Genomic DNA, 20,002 nt, shown 5'->3' with positions numbered 1-20,002 from the left:
TCCTTTGTAGCCATGATTGACAGTTTCTCAACCCTCCTCCTCAACAACACAAAGATGCGAACGATGATCGGTCAGGGTCAAACTTGTCATGTTGTCAATCTCCCGATGATGACACGTCACGATTTTATGGCACTATGATCATCTAATCTGACATGGTGATCATCATGTAGGACAAAACCATCATGTGGTCTGATCCCAGCATTACACAGACTGGTCTATTTAACAAACATAAGACTTGAGCATACTTCATCTAAAAAAAATAGCTCACTTTATTACACAAATAGAGCACACGATACTCATACGTTATACATGTTAGTGGGTGCGTTCTCTAGTGGGAACAGTCTCATTTCGTGAACAGCTGAACTGACTCACATTTGAAGCTTTCATCACTGGAGTAAAAATTAAGTGTCTCTCACACACAGTTCCCAGAGAAACAGGACGTTCTGGATGTAACAAGCTTCTCAGGCTGTAGGAAGTAAAATGTGTTAATACCTGAAATTGTAAATTCGAGTTAAATCCATTTCAGCAACATGAATGCATTTGCTGATTTAAAAAAAAAAAAAAAAAAAGGCATTTACTACATTTCATCCACTTCAACACCCACAAAATAAAGATTCTTTCTCTTATTATCAACATACTGTACATTCATGTACAGTTCTGTGCAAAAGTCTTTGGTACATGTAAAGAAATGCTGTAGCCCAAAAATGGCTTAAAAATAATTCAATGTTTCAACATTTATTTAAAAAAAAAAAAACCACACACCAGTAATCAGTAAGCCATAATAAATGAAACAAAGTCAATATCTGGTGTGAGACGACCCGGCGGCACGGTGGTGTAGTGGTTAGCGCTGTCACCTCACAGCAAGAAGGTCCGGGTTCGAGCCCCGTGGCCGGGGAGGGCCTTTCTGTGTGGAGTTTGCATGTTCTCCCCATGTCCGTGTGGGTTTCCTCCGGGTGCTCCGGTTTCCCCCACAGTCCAAAGACATGCAGGTTAGGTTAACTGGTGACTCTAAATTGACCGTAAGTGTGAATGTGAGTGTGAATGGTTGTCTGTGTCTATGTGTCAGCCCTGTGATGACCTGGCGACTTGTCCAGGGTGTACCCCGCCTTTCGCCCGTAGTCAGCTGGGATAGGCTCCAGCTTGCCTGCGACCCTGTAGAACAGGATAAAGCGGCTAGAGATGATGAGATGAGATGAGCTGTAGGTTTTACTGAGCATCTTACAGAACCAGCCACCGTTCTTCTGGACACTTTGTCACACTCACTTCTTCATTTTGCACCAAAACCTTCATTATGTTTTCTTTTTTAATCTGAAAAGTCGTCTCTTATGTAATATGCTGCTCAGATACAAACTTTTTTTTTTCCTGGAACATTTAATTTTGTGCTGGAAAAAAGCGAACGCCTGGACTCTAAAATGTTTTTGCAATGTTTTGACTCAATAATGTAGAAGTCATAAAAAAGAAATCTATAACAAAGTTTGTATGAAAAAAAATAGGGTGCCTCAGACTACTTTTGCACAGTACTGTGTGTGGTCCATCATACGTCAAATTACAGAAAACAATAATAATAAAAAAAAAAGTAATCTTTCTCTGTTCATACATCTGGCCACTGATTGCTGATCACGGCCTTGGTGCCAAGGAGTTGACCTCGCTCTGTGAGTAATCTCAGCAGTTTTTTCCTCCTTCTCCAGGTCACTTTCAGCCCATAGTCACTCTCCGGTGTGTCTCTCACCAATACCTTTTCAGTTCTCGGAGGAGTTCTGGGGTGATTTTGGGAAAAGAGGAGGCTGAGAACTGAAGATGAAGCAAGCTGTTCACAGTGTGCCATTTTTGGAGTCTCTATGTGAGGAGGAGTGAAAATGCTGCTAACGTCAGGTGTGGATATACGTGTTGGAAGAGAGCTTGGAGTTGTCGGCTTCCCAGCTCCAAAACCAGTGTGTTTGGGGGTTACTTTAGCTCCTGATGCACTCATGTTATCCCATCTTGTGTTTAGAGAACTCGGCCTTGGCATCTCGTTACGGCTGACTGGAGAACCAGATCCGTCGCTGTGATTCTGAGGTCTTATTTCTGGAGAATCTCCAACATGTCCCACAGAGCTCTTTTTACCGAGACCTCCGTGATGTCTCAGTGGAACTGAGATACTAGGCTCAAATAACAAAGCAGGGTATTTACACACAGCTGATCTTCTAACTTGAGCTGAAGGCAATGTTCTGTTTAAGGAGCTTGTGGGGAGATGATGCTTCTTTTTCTTCTTACTTTTTCCAACACATCTGACTGCTGTACCTTCCAGCGATGTAAACTGAGGACACACCTACAGTGGATACAAATTCTGTTGAGCTTCTGACTATTATTGATCAGTATTGTTCCCAATGACCAATCACTGACCACCACTGTGTCTCCCACCCTTGCATTTCTTCGTTCTTTATTCTAAAGCTCTGCGCTTAGGCTATGGTCACACTACAGCTCGCAATGGGTTATTGATTAAAATGAGGCATTTGGTGTGAATGCTTCGCACCAAATGCCATGAAGTACACTACCGTTCAAAAGTTTGGGGTCACCCAGACAATTTTGTGTTTTCCATGAAAAGTCACACTTTTATTTACCACCATAAGTTGTAAAATGAATAGAAAATATAGTCAAGACATTTTTCTGGCCATTTTGAGCATTTAATCGACCCCACAAATGTGATGCTCCAGAAACTCAATCTGCTCAAAGGAAGGTCAGTTTTATAGCTTCTCTAAAGAGCTCAACTGTTTTCAGCTGTGCTAACATGATTGTACAAGGGTTTTCTAATCATCCATTAGCCTTCTGAGGCAATGAGCAAACACATTGTACCATTAGAACACTGGAGTGAGAGTTGCTGGAAATGGGCCTCTATACACCTATGGAGATATTGCACCAAAAACCACACATTTGCAGCTAGAATAGTCATTTACCACATTAGCAATGTATAGAGTGGATTTCTGATTAGTGTAAAGTGATCTTCATTGAAAAGAACAGTGCTTTTCTTTCAAAAATAAGGACATTTCAAAGTGACCCCAAACTTTTGAACGGTAGTGTATTCCCAAAGCCATCTGCGAGTATTTGCTGCTCAGTTTGCTGATGAAAACATCACCACCAAATTTTAACGCATCCACTGAAATTCTTCATGACGTTTTTAGCCACTCGTGAGGCGGAGCCACACCAAAAAACAACCTGCAAAGCTCAGAGAACATTCGTGAGCTGTAGTGTGACCAGGGTCAGGGCTTTACATTAACTTTTAAACCCACTTGCCCTGGGGTCAATTTCCACTTGCCCCTCAATATTATCACTTGCCCCCAATTTTGCGAGTACTATTTTTTTTTTTTTAGGAAAACCATAGAATAGTTGTGAATTGCAACATAAAATGAAGATCACACATTGAGTTGAAATTTGGTTATTGAAACGCAAAACATGTACTTTTATCTGTTTAAATCAACAAAACTGATTCACCCGAGTATTCCCAGAATGACTAACTGGACTATCAAAACATCTAAAAAGGTAAACGTAGTTTAAAAAAAAAAAAAATTACAAAAGCAAGAATACACAAAGGTTAAGACTCCTCCCCGACATCAGGTTTCGGGGACAGAGTGCTGCAAAACCCAAAGCATTTACTCTCAAAGGACTCCAACCTGAACTGTGGGCGAGATGGTATTACTCCCCCTCCATGTCTCAGCAACCCCAAGGACATCTAATTACACAGCTATTTGCACTCTATCATTTATACAGTGATGCTTATTATTGTTAAAACAATATCTGAAGTGTTATTTGTAAAATAATATCTTGCTCTAGACTTTCAAACAATATTGTACAATTTTATTTTATCTAATAGCAGATGGTACAATAATTACAAACGCTAACAGAATCAACACATTCCAGGTGCAGCTATAGTAATATAGTAACTATAATAACCCCTGTAATAATAATTCCAATAAACGGTTAATGTTCAGTTCCCTCTTCATTTATTCTCCATTCAAAGGCACAACTAAGTCACACAGGTTGATCAGTGTGTAACGGACAGTAACGATTTTATCCAAAATACAACCCCGATTCCAAAAAAGTTGGGATAAAGTACAAATTGTAAATAAAAACGGAATGCAATAATTTACAAATCTCAAAAACTGATATTGTATTCAGGCTTTCGTCTAAACGGGGGAACAGGGGCGCTGCGCCCTCTTACTCTCGGCATGCACCCCCTTACCGACTCCGTGAAAACATCCCAGCAACACTACATGACAATGTGTCTGATCATCAAATACGTTATAATTGCTCCAAAAATATTCCAATCATAGTAGATACACCGCCAGATGGTGCAAAAACAATCCGAATTGGCATTTTCCAGACTGAGGCGCCATGTTGTTTAGTTGTTTACTTGTCGCGGCTGCTCTCGCGAGATTTGACATGGGTTACATACAAGGTCAGCTGACTTGTAGAGCGAGATTTCTCGAGACTAAATGACCTTTCACACACCAGCGCGGGAGCTTTTGACAGAAGTAGTTCGCGAGTTGTTTTTGTTGACACTTGGGCATTTAAAAGATGTCATCCCACGGCACGAAGCGGAAGAAAGCCAAAGACTGTCCGGGGCAGAAGATGATTACTTCTTTCTTTTTCAATGTTGACAGACAATTTGTTACAATTTCCCTCTCAGATAGCCTCAGAATGTCCCATTGGAGCATTTTTCAAAGGCTTTGCACGGCGGGGGGGGGTGACAACCGGCACCATCCCCCCCCCCCACCATGGTGAGCGCCCTCATACTAAATTTTTCTAGAAAACCCCTGGTATTCACAATAGAACATAGACAACATATCAAATGCCGAAAGTGAGACATTTTGAAATTTCATGCCAAATATTGGCTCATTTGAAATTTCATGACAGCAGCACATCTCAAAAAAGTTGGGACAGGGGCAATAAGAGGCTGGAAAAGTTAAAGGTACAAAAAAGGAACAGCTGGAGGACCAAATTGCAACTCATTAGGTCAATTGGCAATAGGTCATTAACATGACTGGGTATAAAAAGAGCATCTTGGAGTGGCAGCGGCTCTCAGAAGTAAAGATGGGAAGAGGATCACCAATCCCCCTAATTCTGCGCCGACAAATAGTGGAGCAATATCAGAAAGGAGTTCGACAGTGTAAAATTGCAAAGAGTTTGAACATATCATCATCTACAGTGCATAATATCATCAAAAGATTCAGAGAATCTGGAAGAATCTCTGTGCGTAAGGGTCAAGGCCGGAAAACCATACTGGGTGCCCGTGATCTTTGGGCCCTTAGACAGCACTGCATCACATACAGGCATGCTTCTGTATTGGAAATCACAAAATGGGCTCAGGAATATTTCCAGAGAACATCATCTGTGAACACAATTCACCGCGCCATCTGCCGTTGCCAGCTAAAACTCTATAGTTCAAAGGAGAAGCCGTATCTAAACATGATCCAGAAGCGCAGACGTCTTCTCTGGGCCAAGGCTCATTTAAAATGGACTGTGGCAAAGTGGAAAACTGTTCTGTGGTCAGATGAATCAAAATTTGAAGTTCTTTATGGAAATCAGGGACGCCGTGTCATTCGGACTAAAGAGGAGAAGGACGACCCAAGTTGTTATCAGCGCTCAGTTCAGAAGCCTGCATCTCTGATGGTATGGGGTTGCATTAGTGCGTGTGGCATGGGCAGCTTACACATCTGGAAAGACACCAATGCTGAAAGGTATATCCAGGTTCTAGAGCAACATATGCTCCCATCCAGATGACGTCTCTTTCAGGGAAGACCTTGAATTTTCCAACATGACAATGCCAAACCACATACTGCATCAATGACAGCATCATCGCTGCGTAGAAGAAGGGTCCGGGTACTGAACTGGCCAGCCTGCAGTCCAGATCTTTCACCCACAGAAAACATTTGGCGCATCATAAAACAGAAGATACGACAAAAAAGACCTAAGACAGTTGAGCAACTAGAATCCTACATTAGACAAGAATGGGTTAACATTCCTATCCTTAAACTTGAGCAACTTGTCTCCTCAGTCCCCAGACGTTTACAGACTGTTGTAAAGAGAAAAGGGGATGTCTCACAGTGGTAAACATGGCCTTGTCCCAACTTTTTTGAGATGTGGTGTTGTCATGAAATTTAAAAATCACCTAATTTTTCTCTTTAAATGATACATTTTCTCAGTTTAAACATTTGATATGTCATCTATGTTCTATTCTGAATGAAACTTCCACATCATTGCATTCCGTTTTTATTTACAATTTGTACTTTGTCCCAACTTTTTTGGAATCCGGGTTGTAGTTTTTCCTGCCTTAGTTGATTTATTTCCATTTCACATGCGTGCAGCTGTTCTAAAGTTGTGTGTTCGTGTAGAACTCTTGCAGACTGTAGGTTCATTACTACACTCCGACTCAGTGGAGACATTTTGCACAAGACTGGGTTCCTCTGATAACAGAAACAAAGCTCCAGCTCTTGCTGCTCTTAATCGGTTCTGTTCTTTCAGGATTTATTGCGCACGTCGCTCCTTGTTGAGTTTTTTATGCCAGAGTTACCTGAAACCAATCTGGGTTTTCAGTGTCTAATCAGGAAGCTGCTTCACCTTTAAGAAAATCAAACACTTTCATGAAGGAGCTAACGCGAATGTGAGCAGAAAAAATAAAACAAGATTCTTAAGTAAACTCTTCCACACTCACTTCCGACTTTATGTTTTTGTAAAATACATTTTAAATACAATCATGAATTTCCCTGGAGTTTTCAGGCTGAGCAACTCTCCTCATATTCTTTAACCACTCATTTCCTCGTTGTTCTTGAAGCACTTGCTTCGATTTGTTAACATTTTTCTCGATAGTGGGGAGACGGTAATGCCATCCATCCATTATTTGCAGCCGCTTTATCCTGTTCTACAGGGTCGCAGGCAAGCTGGAGCCTATCCCAGCTGACTACAGGCGAGAGGCAGGGTACACCCTGGACAAGTCGCCAGGTTATCGCAGGAGATGGTAATGACTTATCTATTTCTCTGTTTGAACAAGCAAAGAAAGCGCAAAAATTAACCATATTGAAGACAGATTAAGCCTTGCTTGCATGAAAGACGGTGTCTGTCTGACCCCAGCTGTAATTATCACGTGATGCGTGACATCATAAGCAAGGGGTCTATAAACAGTACGCGTACCATACTACAACAGCGGGGGGATATAAAATAACTTGCAAAGCAGTAAATAAAGGTCATAGGCAACGGTTTTAATTATATGCACATTTGAAACTTTATATGTTAAAAAAACCCTCTGTAATTTTCTTCTGGTCCCAAGAAGTATTGTTAATAAGTAATAATTAAAATAAGTTAGCGCGGATCATGGCAAATTTCTGTTCGGCTATTTTCGTGACCACTCGGTGTGTGTTGTCATTTAAGACAAACAAATCGCTTGAGTTGAGTCCACTTCCGTTTACTTACATTGCCATTCGGCTTGAGTGCAGACGTGTGTTCGTGAATTTCCAAAGAAAAACATGCTTTATTGTTGTGCAGTGAACTGTAACAACAAGACCGGTTCAGGAAGAAATTTTTACTTTTTTCCGAGAGAGGAGAAGAGGCAGAGAGAGTGGATTGGCTTTTTCCAGAAGAGGAGAAGAGGTGGAGCGAGTGGGTTGGCTTTTTTCCGAAAGAGGAGGAGAAGAGGCGGAGCGAGTGGGTTGGCTTTTTCCGAAAGAGGAGAAGAGGCAGATAGAGTGGATTGTGCGCGTGAAGCGAGAGGAGAAGAGGTGGAGAGAGTGGATTGTGCGCGTGAAACAAAATCAAGCAGTCAAAGAAGAAATGGACCAGCAACGCTCAAGCAAAAAGGAGAAGATTGGAGGTAAACATTTTTACTTTTGCTTGCAATTGACAAGTTAAGAATCCTGAGGGATTCTGTACAGTCATTGTGGAAATGAGACAAACGGATATTTCCTCGCTTAGAGTAGGCTATAAATAGTAGAATGCCGCGGATGGCAGGCTAATGTGGCCTGCCGGTGCACTGTCAAGTAATCGTTACCTATATCCACTAGAGAGGGTGGTTTAATTATTCTTCAAAAGGGCTCTTATTTAGTATTACAACGAAAGTAAGAATCTATCATAATTACCAGGATAAATCGTGTGGGCGCGAGTCTTGTTGAGGTCCGGCGTCACCGTGATCAGAGTCGGCCGAGTCGCTGTCCGATTCCTAGGCCGCAAGGTCAAACCAGTGAGCCACATTCACCGATTGCTTCGCAATGGCCATAGGTTCATACATATATGGTTTCACCTCTCAATATTCAATTTGGAGAGTTCCTACTTCAAAATCGCTATCAGACATTTTACACAACCTCTCACGACCAAAGTCTGTACACGTGTGCTCGGCTCGCAGGTAAACACAGAGCTGCTCCCAGTCTGTTTGGCTTAAATGACGTCACGATGGGGCGGCACAGTGGTGTAGTGGTTAGCGCTGTCACCTCACAGCAAGAAGGTCCGGGTTCGAGCCCCGTGGCTGGCGAGGGCCTTTCTGTGTGGAGTTTGCATGTTCTCCCCGTGTCCGTGTGGGTTTCCTCTGGGTGCTCCGGTTTCCCCCACAGTCCAAAGACATGCAGGTTAGGTTAACTGGTGACTCTAAATTGACCGTAGGTGTGAATGCGAGTGTGAATGGTTGTCTGTGTCTATGTGTCGCCCTGTGATAACCTGGCGACTTGTCCAAGGTGTACCCCGCCTTTCGCCCGTAGTCAGCTGGGATAGGCTCCAGCTCACCTGCGACCGTGTAAAGCAGCTAGAGATAATGAGATGAGATAAGAGGGTGCAAAGTAGACACTCGGAAGATTGAATTCGCTTTTTGGTTCGTGCTTCTAGACAATAAAGTTGATATTCTACGTTTCACCGCCGACCGTTGCCTATGACCTTTAATCTCATCTCATTATCTCTAGCCGCTTTATCCTGTTCTACAGGGTCGCAGGCAAGCTGGAGCCTATCCCAGCTGACTACGGGCGAATGGCGGGGTACACCCTGGACAAGTCGCCAGGTCATCACAGGGCTGACACATAGACACCCATTCACACTCACATTCACACCTACGGTCAATTTAGAGTCACCAGTCAACCTAACCTGACTGTGGGGGAAACCCACGCAGACACGGGAAGAACATGCAAACTCCACACAGAAAGGCCCTCGCCGGCCCCGGGGCTCGAACCCAGGACCTTCTTGCTGTGAGGCGACAGCGCTAACCACTACACCACCGTGCCGCCCGACCTTTAATCTCTCCTGCATATTCTATTCTGGATCGCTTCCTTCTTCATGGCCCCTGTTGAGTCCATGACGTCATCAGGCGACGTTTTGAACGTACTTTTTAGCTACTTTCCCCTGAAAAGAGTTTACAACAACCAGTGATCCGACTTACCCAAGAATGGCCTGCGACTCCTTGCCCTGATTGTTCCAACACAAAGGACCTTGGATTAACTGCGCTTCGTAACTGGGGTCTATAATCGTGTCTGGGTCCGCTTCGGGGTTGTTCCACAAACAGCAGCTGAGATTTGTGTGGATTCAGGAGCCTCCTTTTCCGCGTAGCGCGAGACATCAGACTTCCTCATCCTCACCATCCTCATCCTCACCCTGTTTCTGAAAAGGAGGAAAACAAAAACAGCGTGTGCCGTTAAAAAGCCCTGTAAACAAGCCATAAACTCATACTGTCTACACACAGCGTTAAGAACCAACATACTGCTTAAGTTAAACTACTCGCATTCACTTCCGGTCAAACTTGTACAGCGAAAGCGTGGTCCAAAATGTCGCACAATGACATGTCTTCTTTAATAATAATACTCTATTAACTTTAACTTTCCACATTCGTTTCATTTAGCTTCGCTCTCCATAGTTTTCCAGAGTAATACTTCCGTGTCTCCTCTGATTGGTTCGCTGCAGCCCCATGGCCTGTGTCTATTGGTCAGACCTTTTTCACGTGACCGAACGTGATAGGTCTGCGCCAAAATTCAAACTGCCTCGGTGAAAAAGACGGAAGTAGCGACTTTCTTTCACCTTCTCTCTCTCTCTCTCTCTCTCGAAAATGAAGTTACGGTTTTACAACGGAGAGATTTAAAAAAAAAAAACACCTGAGAACTGACCTAATATGAAGGTTTGCTTATTTTAATATTAACTGGGTTGCTTGGTTACCAATAATAATGATATGTTGTAGTCACTGTATGATAACTGAAGTTATTGAGGTTCTTTGTCTTAGTACTGACTGTATATGAAACCATAGCAGCTAATGTGGCAGGTTTCAATTCTCATATTGTAATCAAACTGTAGTGATGGAAGACAAGATCAGGAGCTCTGTGCAGAGGAAATGTCCGTATTAACACTCCAGGAAGCAGTGTGATTGTGAATTAAGGGTGTACTGTATTCAGCAATCAATCAATCACTCTGACAGCCAATCTGAGACAAAACAGGAGTTAATGTCAGTCTATGTCTAATATTTAAATCTGTTGAGTACATTAGAACTCATAGATAATGTAACTGGACTGAGATCAGTTTGAACGAACGGTGTGTTTTAAAATTCAAACGTCACTGAAATAGTTGACATTCAAAAGGTTTGTACGTTAAGTGGAGAAAACGGTCTGATCACTCGGTGGGAGTGAAAATTCAACAATAAAAATCGAGGTATGTGATAAATATATTGAGATACTGAGTCCTAAATGTTTGTTTGAGAGCAATAGATAGATAGATAGATAGATAGATCAGATGACAGTTTAGGTGAGTTGGCATCAGTCTCCCTTGATACGTCAGAATATGAACCTGATTTCGTTTATAAGATACTACTAAATGTTATAACTTGTGCATTATTACTTTATATTATATGGACCCCAGTGTTTTACTGGGAAATACACCACTCATATTTTTCATCCGCGCTCCATCCGGGACATGGAGAACCAAAACCGTGACATAAATCTATGAGACTCAAGGAAGTCGATGAATTGTTTTGATACATTTGGGGACTTTTTGTCTGTGAATGTGTCAATATAATATAAAAAGAAAATCACACGTTGGCTTGAAGATATGAAGTTTATCTTCTCGTGTTGAAAAAAATCTCATTTTTCGTATGAAATACATCACGGATCTGAGTGACATATTTAAATAATATTGGCTGGTGTTGAGTGGTCTATCAGATATATTCCATTCGGCGAGCATGATACTGAACGAGTTCAAGACGAGTATATCTGATATACCACGAAAAAAGCCAGCCAATATGATTATTATTGCACTCTTTCTTTTTCCAGTTTTTCGATGTCCATTGGTATGTTTTTCTCTTGTAAATATGTGTGAAGAATATCTAATTAAAGTTTGGCAGCTTTTCTGGTGTTTAGCGCGTCTTTCCCAGTGAACACAGAAATGCTTGTGCGCATGCGCAGCAGAAAACTTTCTCATTGAATATTTGCGTCCGCTCCGACATGTGACATCATGCTGTTTTGATAACCAAGCAATATTGTAAACCATATTCGACACTCATTCTCCACTGGGCAGAGTGACATAATACATGTAGGATAAGCGATATGCTAACAATATTGCATGCTATCAAACCAAATGAATGAAACCCGCTAGAAGGGAATAGAACACATTTTTATTCCATCGAAAAAGTGACCTGTATGTATAATAATTGCTGATATTTCATTCTGATGACGCCACTCCCAGTGTTTTCCTGCAGACTTGTGTTGTTAAAATGGCGATTGTTAAAATGTTGTTAAAATTCTTTTGATTTAACTTGAGTTTTTTATTTTTTTTGGATGTGTCCATATAATATAAAGAACATTAGATGGTGGGGGGAGCATCACGGTGGTGTAGTGGTTAGCACTGTCGCCTCACAGCAAGAAGGTCCTGCTTTCGAGCCCAGCAGCCAGCAAAGGCCTTTCTGTGTGGAGTTTGCATGCTCTCCCTGTGTCCATGTGGGTTTCCTCCGGGTGCTCCGGTTTCCCCCACAGTCCAAAGACATGAAGGTTAGGCTAATTGGTGGCTCTAAATTGACCGTAGGTGTGAATGTGAGTGTGAATGGCTGTTTGTCTCTGTGTCAGCCCTGCGATGACCTAGTGACTTGTCCAGGGTGTACCCCACCTCTCGCCCATAGTCAGCTGGGATAGGCTCCAGCTTGCCTGCGACCCTGTAGGACAGGATAAGCGGCTACAGATAATGGATGGATAGATGGTGGCGTGAAGATATGAACTTCATCTTCTTATGTTGAAAAATATTTGTGCTCATTCACTTTGCTCACACTCTAAATTGACCGTAGGTGTGAATGGGAGTGTGAATGGTTGTCTGTGTCTATGTGTCAGCCCTGTGATGACCTGGCGACTTGTCCAGGGTGTACCCCGCCTTTCGCCCGTAGTCAGCTGGGATAGGCTCCAGCTTGCTTGCGACCCTGTAGAAGGATAAAGCGGCTAGAGATAATGAGATGAGACTTTGCTCACTCATGATGTATCCATTCACCACTCAAAGATAAACTTCATTTCTTTGTGCAACCTTGTAATATCCTCTATGTATATATTTGTTATCCAGGTATCCGGTTTGCTATGAACATGATGAGGAAGAGTCCCAGAAGACCCATAATCCTCAAGAGGAGGAAACTTCCATTTCAGAAAAATGAAGCTGACAAGCCACAGAGCAAATCTGCGACGGCGCCAGGAGCGCAGTCCTTTCCAGATGGCATTTGCATCATGGACCATCCTACAACACCGGACACGCAAGTCGTGGTGATCCCAAAAACTGCCGATCTTCAGAGTGTCATCAATGTGCTAACTGCCAAAGGGAAGGAACACGGCCCACAGGGGCCAAACAAGTTTATCTTGCTGAGCGGAAGCAACGGATCGGAAGGTGGAGTCGAAACAATTGGGCGTGCCGCATCAGAGCGTGAAAACAACCTCCGACCTGCTGCATGTGTAGCTGGAGATGCCAAACCTCTCCTGACCAGCAGATGTAGGCTATATATATAATCATATACAGTAGATTATCACTTTGCTTGAAGTTTATAGCCGCCCGTATTCCACTGTTCATTCTGCCATGTGTTATCATCAGTGAAAAATGAAGAAGACTGCAGTGTGTTAGATAACAGCCCGACAAACATCCAGTGGTTGGGGAGAATGAGCACACACGCTGCTGGTGCTGAGCCAGTAAAGAATGATTCCAACAAAGAGAATGTAGAGGGCTGTGTACCGCTCCAGGAGGTAATGCTCATTTACTATTCTTGCTACAAACCTTTGAATCTTCTCAATACATCATTCCACCAGAGGTCTAGAGTCATGTATCTTTCCTTAAAGGGATCCTCCAGCAGATTTATTCTCAAACTTATTTTAAGTAAAAGTAGTCGCAGATTTCAAAAATCAAACTTGTATTTTCAGAGACCAAATAGTGTTCGAGAAAAATGAATTTTTAAAAAAATGCCAGATGGGCTTGATGTATGCAATGAAGTCAGGTAGTGGTTGCTTAGAACAACTCAGCTGTTTATATTGTCTGTTCACGTCATAGTTTTGCTAGTTTTACAAGTCTAAAGTCCTTTCCTGCACCCTATGGCGCATAGGGCGGCTCCGATCTCAGTTTCTGTAGCCCTCTGCCTCTCGCCTATTATATAGCTAGGTTTACAGCGGGGGGCTGGTCCTCTGGTAACCGCGAGAGTTTGACTCCCCACTCAGATCTATATTGCAGCATGCCTTGCCAGATGGCAGTAGGTACCATTTTTATGATGGTCTTTGGTATGACCCGACCGCGAGTAGAACTCACGATCTCCTGGTCGAGAGGTGGAGACCTCACGTCTCGTGTGTGTGGCTGCATGCTCTAAAATCTCAGTTTAAAATGGTTCAGCTCTCAGCATGACACGACACTTTGTGCTCTAAAATCTTTTTTTACATGATCTACAGCTGGTGCTGGGATGATTAACAGAGAGAAGTTTCGTGACATGCTGTGAGTTGAGCCATTTTAAACCAAGATTTTAGAGTGCGCAGCCGCACACACTTTGCAACACACAGTATCTATGGATCATGTAAAAAAAAATTTTGCAGCGTGAGGTCTCATGTCTGATCCAGTTTCTGTCGGTGACCCTCTGCTACAGCTGACCTGTGTGTGTGGCTGTGTTTGTGGCTGTTCGCTCTAAAATCTCGGTTTAAAATGGCTCAACTTGCAGCACGACATGACGCTTCGTGCTCTAAAATCTCTGTTTTAAACCGTGCCATACACTCTCTCTGTTAATCTCCCCAGCACCAGCTGTAGATCATGTAAAAAAAAGAAAAGATTTTAGAGTGCAAAGTGTCATGTCACACTGCGAGTTGAGCCATTTTAAACTGAAACTTCAGAGCGCACAGCCACACACATGAGATGTGAGGTCTTGTGTCTGATCCAGTTTCTGTTGGTGACCCTCTGTTCCAACTGATCAAGCACACTTTGCATTTTCTCTGTGGAAATGCAGTCGAGTTCCAGCTTGTGCTTTCTTTTTAGCATCACTGTGGCATTTATATGCTACACAATGAGGCATCCTTATTTAAAAGCTGATAAATTTGTTAAAATATTTGTAAAACTACAATGTAAACAGAGAATATAAACAGCTGAGTTGCTCCAAGTGACCGCTACCTGACCTCATCGCATACGTCACTACCGCAGGAAGCCATTCTGGCATTTTAAAGACAATTAATTTTTCTCGAATACTATTTAGTCTCCGAAAATGAAAGTTTGATTTTTTAAATCTGCGACTACTTTTACTTCAAATAAGTTTGAGAATAAATCCACTGGAGGATCCCTTTAGATATTTATTTATTGATCATCAGCATGATGACGTCTTGTTAGTCACCTCTCTGCAGTGTCAATCTCTCCATTTTGAGTTCCTGTGTTCTCCACAGCACGCAGACGGAGAGGTGAGTGCAGTTAAGGGCCCTTTGTTCGAAAGACCACCTTATTCCTACATGGCCATGATCCAGTTTGCGATCAACAGCAAGACGAATAAGAAAATGACCCTGAAGGATATCTATAACTGGATAGAGGACCATTTCCCCTACTTCCGAAATGTAGCTAAACCGGGTTGGAAGGTAATGGATCCAGGTTGGATCGTGACAATCTTTATGGTGTACTGTTTCCATGTTTTTGATTTGATATGTCCTTTATTAGAACTCTATTCGTCATAACCTCTCCTTGCACGATATGTTCATCCGAGAGAGCACATCAGACGGCAAGATCTCCTACTGGACCATTAAGCCTGAGGCAAACCGCTGTCTCACTTTAGACCAGGTGTACAAGGTAAGAATCTTCTCAGCATCTAAAAACCACTTCACATCTAAAAAGGCCTTTTCTGATCTCAATTTTTCTTTCCCAATGTGGCCACGCCTCTTGTTTCCCAACCAGCCTGTGATTGATCCCGGGGCCCCCGCTTACCCACAAACCATGCAAGTCTGTTACCAACAAGTAAGACTTTTTTTAAAAAACTTCTCTCAGTCCATACCTCCTCACACTGCAGTCAGACAGTGAGGATACACGACTCATCATCGTCTCCAACAGATCACACTCGTTTTATTCCAGGACTTGAGGCAGGAAGAAAACAGGAAGCACATTCATGTCTACACTATTCCTTGTCTTGTGTTTTGATAAATTTTCTCAGCATCCTCTTCACTTGTAGTTCAGGCTGAGTGTGTGTGTTCTGTCAAAGAAAACTGCACATGTGCCTTCTAGAGTTGGGAAACTGATACGTTTTATGTCTCTGCAGCAACAGAAGCAAGTTCTGCCTGATCCTAAGAAAGCTACACCTTGCACTACAGGTAGGTCAACAAGCAACTTGGACCACAAGCGATCCAGTACAATACAGGTTTGCTCATAGTCACACATAGCTGTGTATTGTGCAAGATAATGTACAGTGTCTTGCAAAAGTATTCATCCCCCTTGGTGTTTGTTCTGTTTTGTCATATTACGAGCTGGAATTAAAATGGATATTTGGAGGGTTAGCACCATTTGATTTACACAACATGCTGACCACGTTAAAGGTGAAAAGTGTTGTTTTATTGTGACACAAACAATAAGATAAAAAAACAGAAATCTGGAGCGTGCATAGGTATTCACCCCCTTTCATATGAAACTCTTAAATAAGAGCTGGTCCAACCAATTCACTTCATAAGTCTCACAATTATTTGATTATGATCCACCTGTGTGCAAAGTGTCACATGATCTGTCACATGATGTCTGTATAAATCTGGAAAGGACCCCGACTCTGCAACACTACTAAGCAAGCAACATGAGAACCAAGGTGCCTCCAAACAGGTCAGAGACAAAGTTGTGGAGAAGTATAGATCAGTTGGGTCATAAAAAATATCCCAACTTTGAATAATCCACGGAACACTATTTCCATTATAGCAAAATGGAAAGAATATGGCACCACTACAAACCTGACGAGAAGGCTGCCTACCAAAACTCACAGACTGAGCAAGGAGGGCATTAATCAGAAATGCAACAAAGACCCCAAAAATAACACTGAAGGAGCTGCAAAGATCCACAGCGGAGATGGGAGTATCTGTCCATAGGACCATTTTAAGCCATACACTCCACGGAGTGGGACTTTATGGAAGAGTGGCCAGAAAAAAGCCATTGCTTCAAGAAAAAAAAAAAGAAAACACATTTGGAGTTTGCCCAACAGCATGTGGCAGACTCCCCAAACACACAGAAGGAGATTCTCTGGTCAGATGAGACTAAAATTGAACTTTTTGGTCATCCCGGAAAACACCATGTGTGGCACAAACCCAACACCCTGAGAACACCATTCCTACAGTGAAGCATGGTGGTGGCAGCATCATGCTGTGGGGATGTTTTCCATTTGCAGGGACAGGAAAGCTGGTCAGGACTGAAGGAAAGATGGATGGCACTAAATACAGGGCAATTCTGGAGGAAAACCTGTTTGAGTCGGCCAGAGGTTTGAGACTGGGATGAAGGTTTACGTTCCAGCAGGACAATGACCCTAAACATACTGCTAAAGTTACACTGGAGTGGTTTAAAGGGAAACATTTAAATATCTTGGAATGGCCTAGTCAAAGCCCAGACCTCAATCCAATTGAGAATCTGTGGCATAACTTGAAGATTGCTGTACACCAATGCAACCCATCTAACTTGAAGGAGTTTGAGCAGTTTTGCCTTGAGGAATGGGCAACAATCCCAGTGGCTAGATGTGCTAAGCTAATCGAGACATACCCCAAGAGACTTGTAGCTGTAATTGCAGCTCTATGAAGTATTGACTTTGGGGGGTGAATACCTATGCACACTTCAGATTTCTGTTTTTTCATCTTAATTATTGTTTGTGTCACAATTAAAAAGAAAACAATCTTCACCTTTAAAGTGGTAGGCATGTTGTGTAAATCTAATGGTGCTAACCCTCCAAAAATCCATTTTAATTCCAGCTTGTAATGCAACAAAACAGGACAAACACCAAGGGGGATGAATACTTTTGCAAGACACTGTACAGCAAGCTGGTTCTAAATCCTCTTCAGGGTGGTTCAAGATCCCTCTGCTTCATATCAATTTCCCTGTCGGAGTTATTTCACGATACTGTATGTCTCGCTGTATGTTATCCCTTTAAATAACAGTTGACACCCTTGAAAATGACTTGCAGTGAGATATCGTGAGAACAGATATACATGAAGACAGGTTTTTAGATTTTTCAAATAATTTTTAAATTTTTTTGTCTCCAGAGAGGAAAATGAAGCCTCTCCTGCCTCGGACGGACTCGTACCTCGTGCCCATTCAGCTTCCTCTGACTCCTTCGCTCTTTCTACCCTCCACAGCAGCAGCATTCTCTCTGTCTGCCCCTCAGCAGAGTACCAGTGCCTCCAGAACGGGATACAAGAGGCTTTGCATCGCTCCCAAGGTAAATTCTGCTCAGATGGAAACCGATAGCAAACCTAAGAGCAGTAACTCAGCTGCTTTGGTTCTTTTTTTTTTTTTTTTTTTTTATATTAAAGGTCCTGAAGAGTGAGTCGAGCTCCGTCATGATGTCTACCCCAGTCCCTGAAGTGAAGGAAGAGAGCACGTGCGTCCCCATCAGTGGAGAATCCTGCAGCAGCAAGCGGAACGAAACGAGCAGCTCGCGTCGTAAACAGCGTCTCGTCCCACCTTCCACCGAGGAGCCCGTCTTGCTCTTCCCAGACAGCACTTTCTTGGATTCTGGTGTGGCCTCGGATAGCTCTGTCTTCCAGGAAGTGGAGATCGAATCAGAACCCTGGTGTGACCTGCAGCTGGAAAATGAAACTTCAAAAACGCCCATTAAAGGGAGCCACCCGGCTTCATCCACACCCAGCAGGGTGCTGGAGCCATGGAGGGTCACGCCGCTGGGCAAAGGGAGCCGCAGCATGCTGGATTTCAGCCCGATCCGTACACCTCAGCAGCATGAACACAGCGGTTTGAGCTTCAGCAGCACACCCTTCAAAGAACTGCCTCTGTTCAATTCACCCCGTGAGCTGCTCACTTCCTGTTCCCGTGAGCTGCAGACCGGCTCTCCTAACCGCTCACTCACCGAGGGCCTCGTACTGGACACCATGAACGACAGCCTGAGTAAAATCTTAGTGGACATCAGCTTCTCAGGTCTGGAGGATGAAGATATGGAAATTGCTAACCTCAGCTGGTCCCAGTTTATTCCTGAGCTGAAATAAACCAGATCCTGTCAACATTTCAAGCTGCTCAGACGCTTTTCACTGCCTTTTTTTTTTTAAATGCACATTGTTATATCTGACTTTCTGAGCATCAACACTGCTTTTTGTGCAACAGCCTGCCGATCTGTTCTTCATGTACATTATTAGTATTTTTACTTTTTTTAATCTGTAAGTATTTAAGAGCAACGCTTGAGTAAGATCGTCATCCTGAAGCACGACGATTCGGACGTGAGCACCATTAGCCACACTTCAAAAAGGACACATTCCACACATGATTTTCACTGCCTTTGCTTCCTCTCACTGCTTTTTTGTGTGTGTGTGTGTGTGTGTGTGTGTGTGTGTGTGTGTGTGAGAGAGAGAGAGAGAGAGACTCTGTCCTTTTACTGTGTGTATGTCAGTTTAGAGTGTCATGATCACATGAGTTCTGAAAGACAAAAGTCAGTAATGCGGTGAGTGAGAAAGCATCAAAGGAATGTATTTAAGAATTGATTGATTTGCACAATTTGCAGTGTGTGTGTGTGTGTGTGTGTGTGTGTGTGTTTTAAAATGTGTAAATGAGTACATGGATTGAAGAGAATCCCCACGTTGACACTACTGCACTCAAACTTCTGAACCCAGTGCATTGATGAGAATGAAAGACCTGTGATTCAAGCTGATGGTTTATGTTTTTTGGGAAAAACACAGTGAAATTAATCTGTAAACTCATCCTCTTTGTACGTAGCACAGAACTGAGCTCTATATTTTTATGTTAGGACTTTAATAATCTTGTCTTGGCATTTAGTTGATCGTATGCCAGCAGATTACGACTGTATTCATGATGAAGGAGTTATAGTTTCTCTACGGATGGGTGATGCAACGTGAAACCGGTTTACAGTGAGACACAGTGCCACGGCAAACTGATACGGTGCACATTATTTCAGTTTTAATTCACAGAGCAGCAGATGTAACATGGTGTGCAGGATCATATCTGACATTGAGGTTTAAATAATAATAATAATAAATATATTTGTGCACATCACCCAGTCCTGGTCTCTTGCATGCGTTGGCTTTCAATGAAAAATTTTTTTTGGTTGTTTGTCATCATCATCATCATCACAGTCATATGTGTATTGTCAAAAAAAATCTTCTAAAAGATGATAAAAATTCCACCTCAGCTCATCAATTGATGCTTGTAGTCTGCCCCCCCCAACATTTCTGCATATTAAATTTTCCAGTTTTGAGAGACGTTCATTAAAATGAACCAAGTGCTTATGGACCTTTGATTAAGGACTTCATGAATGCACTGTACAACAATGTGTTTCATGCAAATGTTTCTGAGTTTTCAGTAATATACAGTACCGGTGGATAGTTTATACACCCCCCATTAACTC

At 42.7% G+C, this 20,002-nt stretch overlaps 2 protein-coding genes across 4 annotated transcripts; one reads left to right on the top strand and one right to left on the bottom strand.

The window, feature by feature from the left end:
• Window positions 1-245: 245 nt before the first annotated feature.
• rhno1 (RAD9-HUS1-RAD1 interacting nuclear orphan 1) lies at window positions 246-9,893 on the bottom strand. Of its 2 annotated transcripts, none has more exons than XM_060902828.1 (3): window positions 9,704-9,893; window positions 9,386-9,603; window positions 246-2,308 (listed from the first exon to the last, which is right to left on the bottom strand). In XM_060902828.1, exons 2-3 carry the CDS (start codon window positions 9,560-9,562, stop codon window positions 1,592-1,594), a joined length of 894 nt encoding a protein of 297 aa, XP_060758811.1. In that variant the 5' UTR covers window positions 9,563-9,603; window positions 9,704-9,893; the 3' UTR covers window positions 246-1,591. The 2 variants fall into 2 exon arrangements, with proteins under 2 accessions (XP_060758811.1, XP_060758812.1); XM_060902829.1 differs by having other exon boundaries at window positions 9,725-9,893.
• A 58-nt stretch (window positions 9,894-9,951) lies between these two features.
• Window positions 9,952-19,650, top strand: LOC132869579 (forkhead box protein M1-like). Of its 2 annotated transcripts, none has more exons than XM_060902827.1 (9): window positions 9,952-10,114; window positions 12,526-12,942; window positions 13,042-13,190; window positions 14,853-15,038; window positions 15,118-15,246; window positions 15,352-15,411; window positions 15,710-15,761; window positions 17,769-17,851; window positions 17,946-19,650. In XM_060902827.1, exons 2-9 carry the CDS (start codon window positions 12,540-12,542, stop codon window positions 18,630-18,632), a joined length of 1,749 nt encoding a protein of 582 aa, XP_060758810.1. In that variant the 5' UTR covers window positions 9,952-10,114; window positions 12,526-12,539; the 3' UTR covers window positions 18,633-19,650. The 2 variants fall into 2 exon arrangements, with proteins under 2 accessions (XP_060758810.1, XP_060758809.1); XM_060902826.1 differs by having other exon boundaries at window positions 9,954-10,114; window positions 17,676-17,851.
• The last annotated feature ends 352 nt before the right edge of the window (window positions 19,651-20,002 follow it).

Source organism: Neoarius graeffei, chromosome 21 (genome assembly GCF_027579695.1).
Source record: "Neoarius graeffei isolate fNeoGra1 chromosome 21, fNeoGra1.pri, whole genome shotgun sequence".
Taxonomy (NCBI): domain Eukaryota; kingdom Metazoa; phylum Chordata; class Actinopteri; order Siluriformes; family Ariidae; genus Neoarius; species Neoarius graeffei.
The sequence above is the reverse complement of the archived record's forward strand: the minus strand, read 5'-3'. Positions and strand labels throughout refer to the sequence as shown.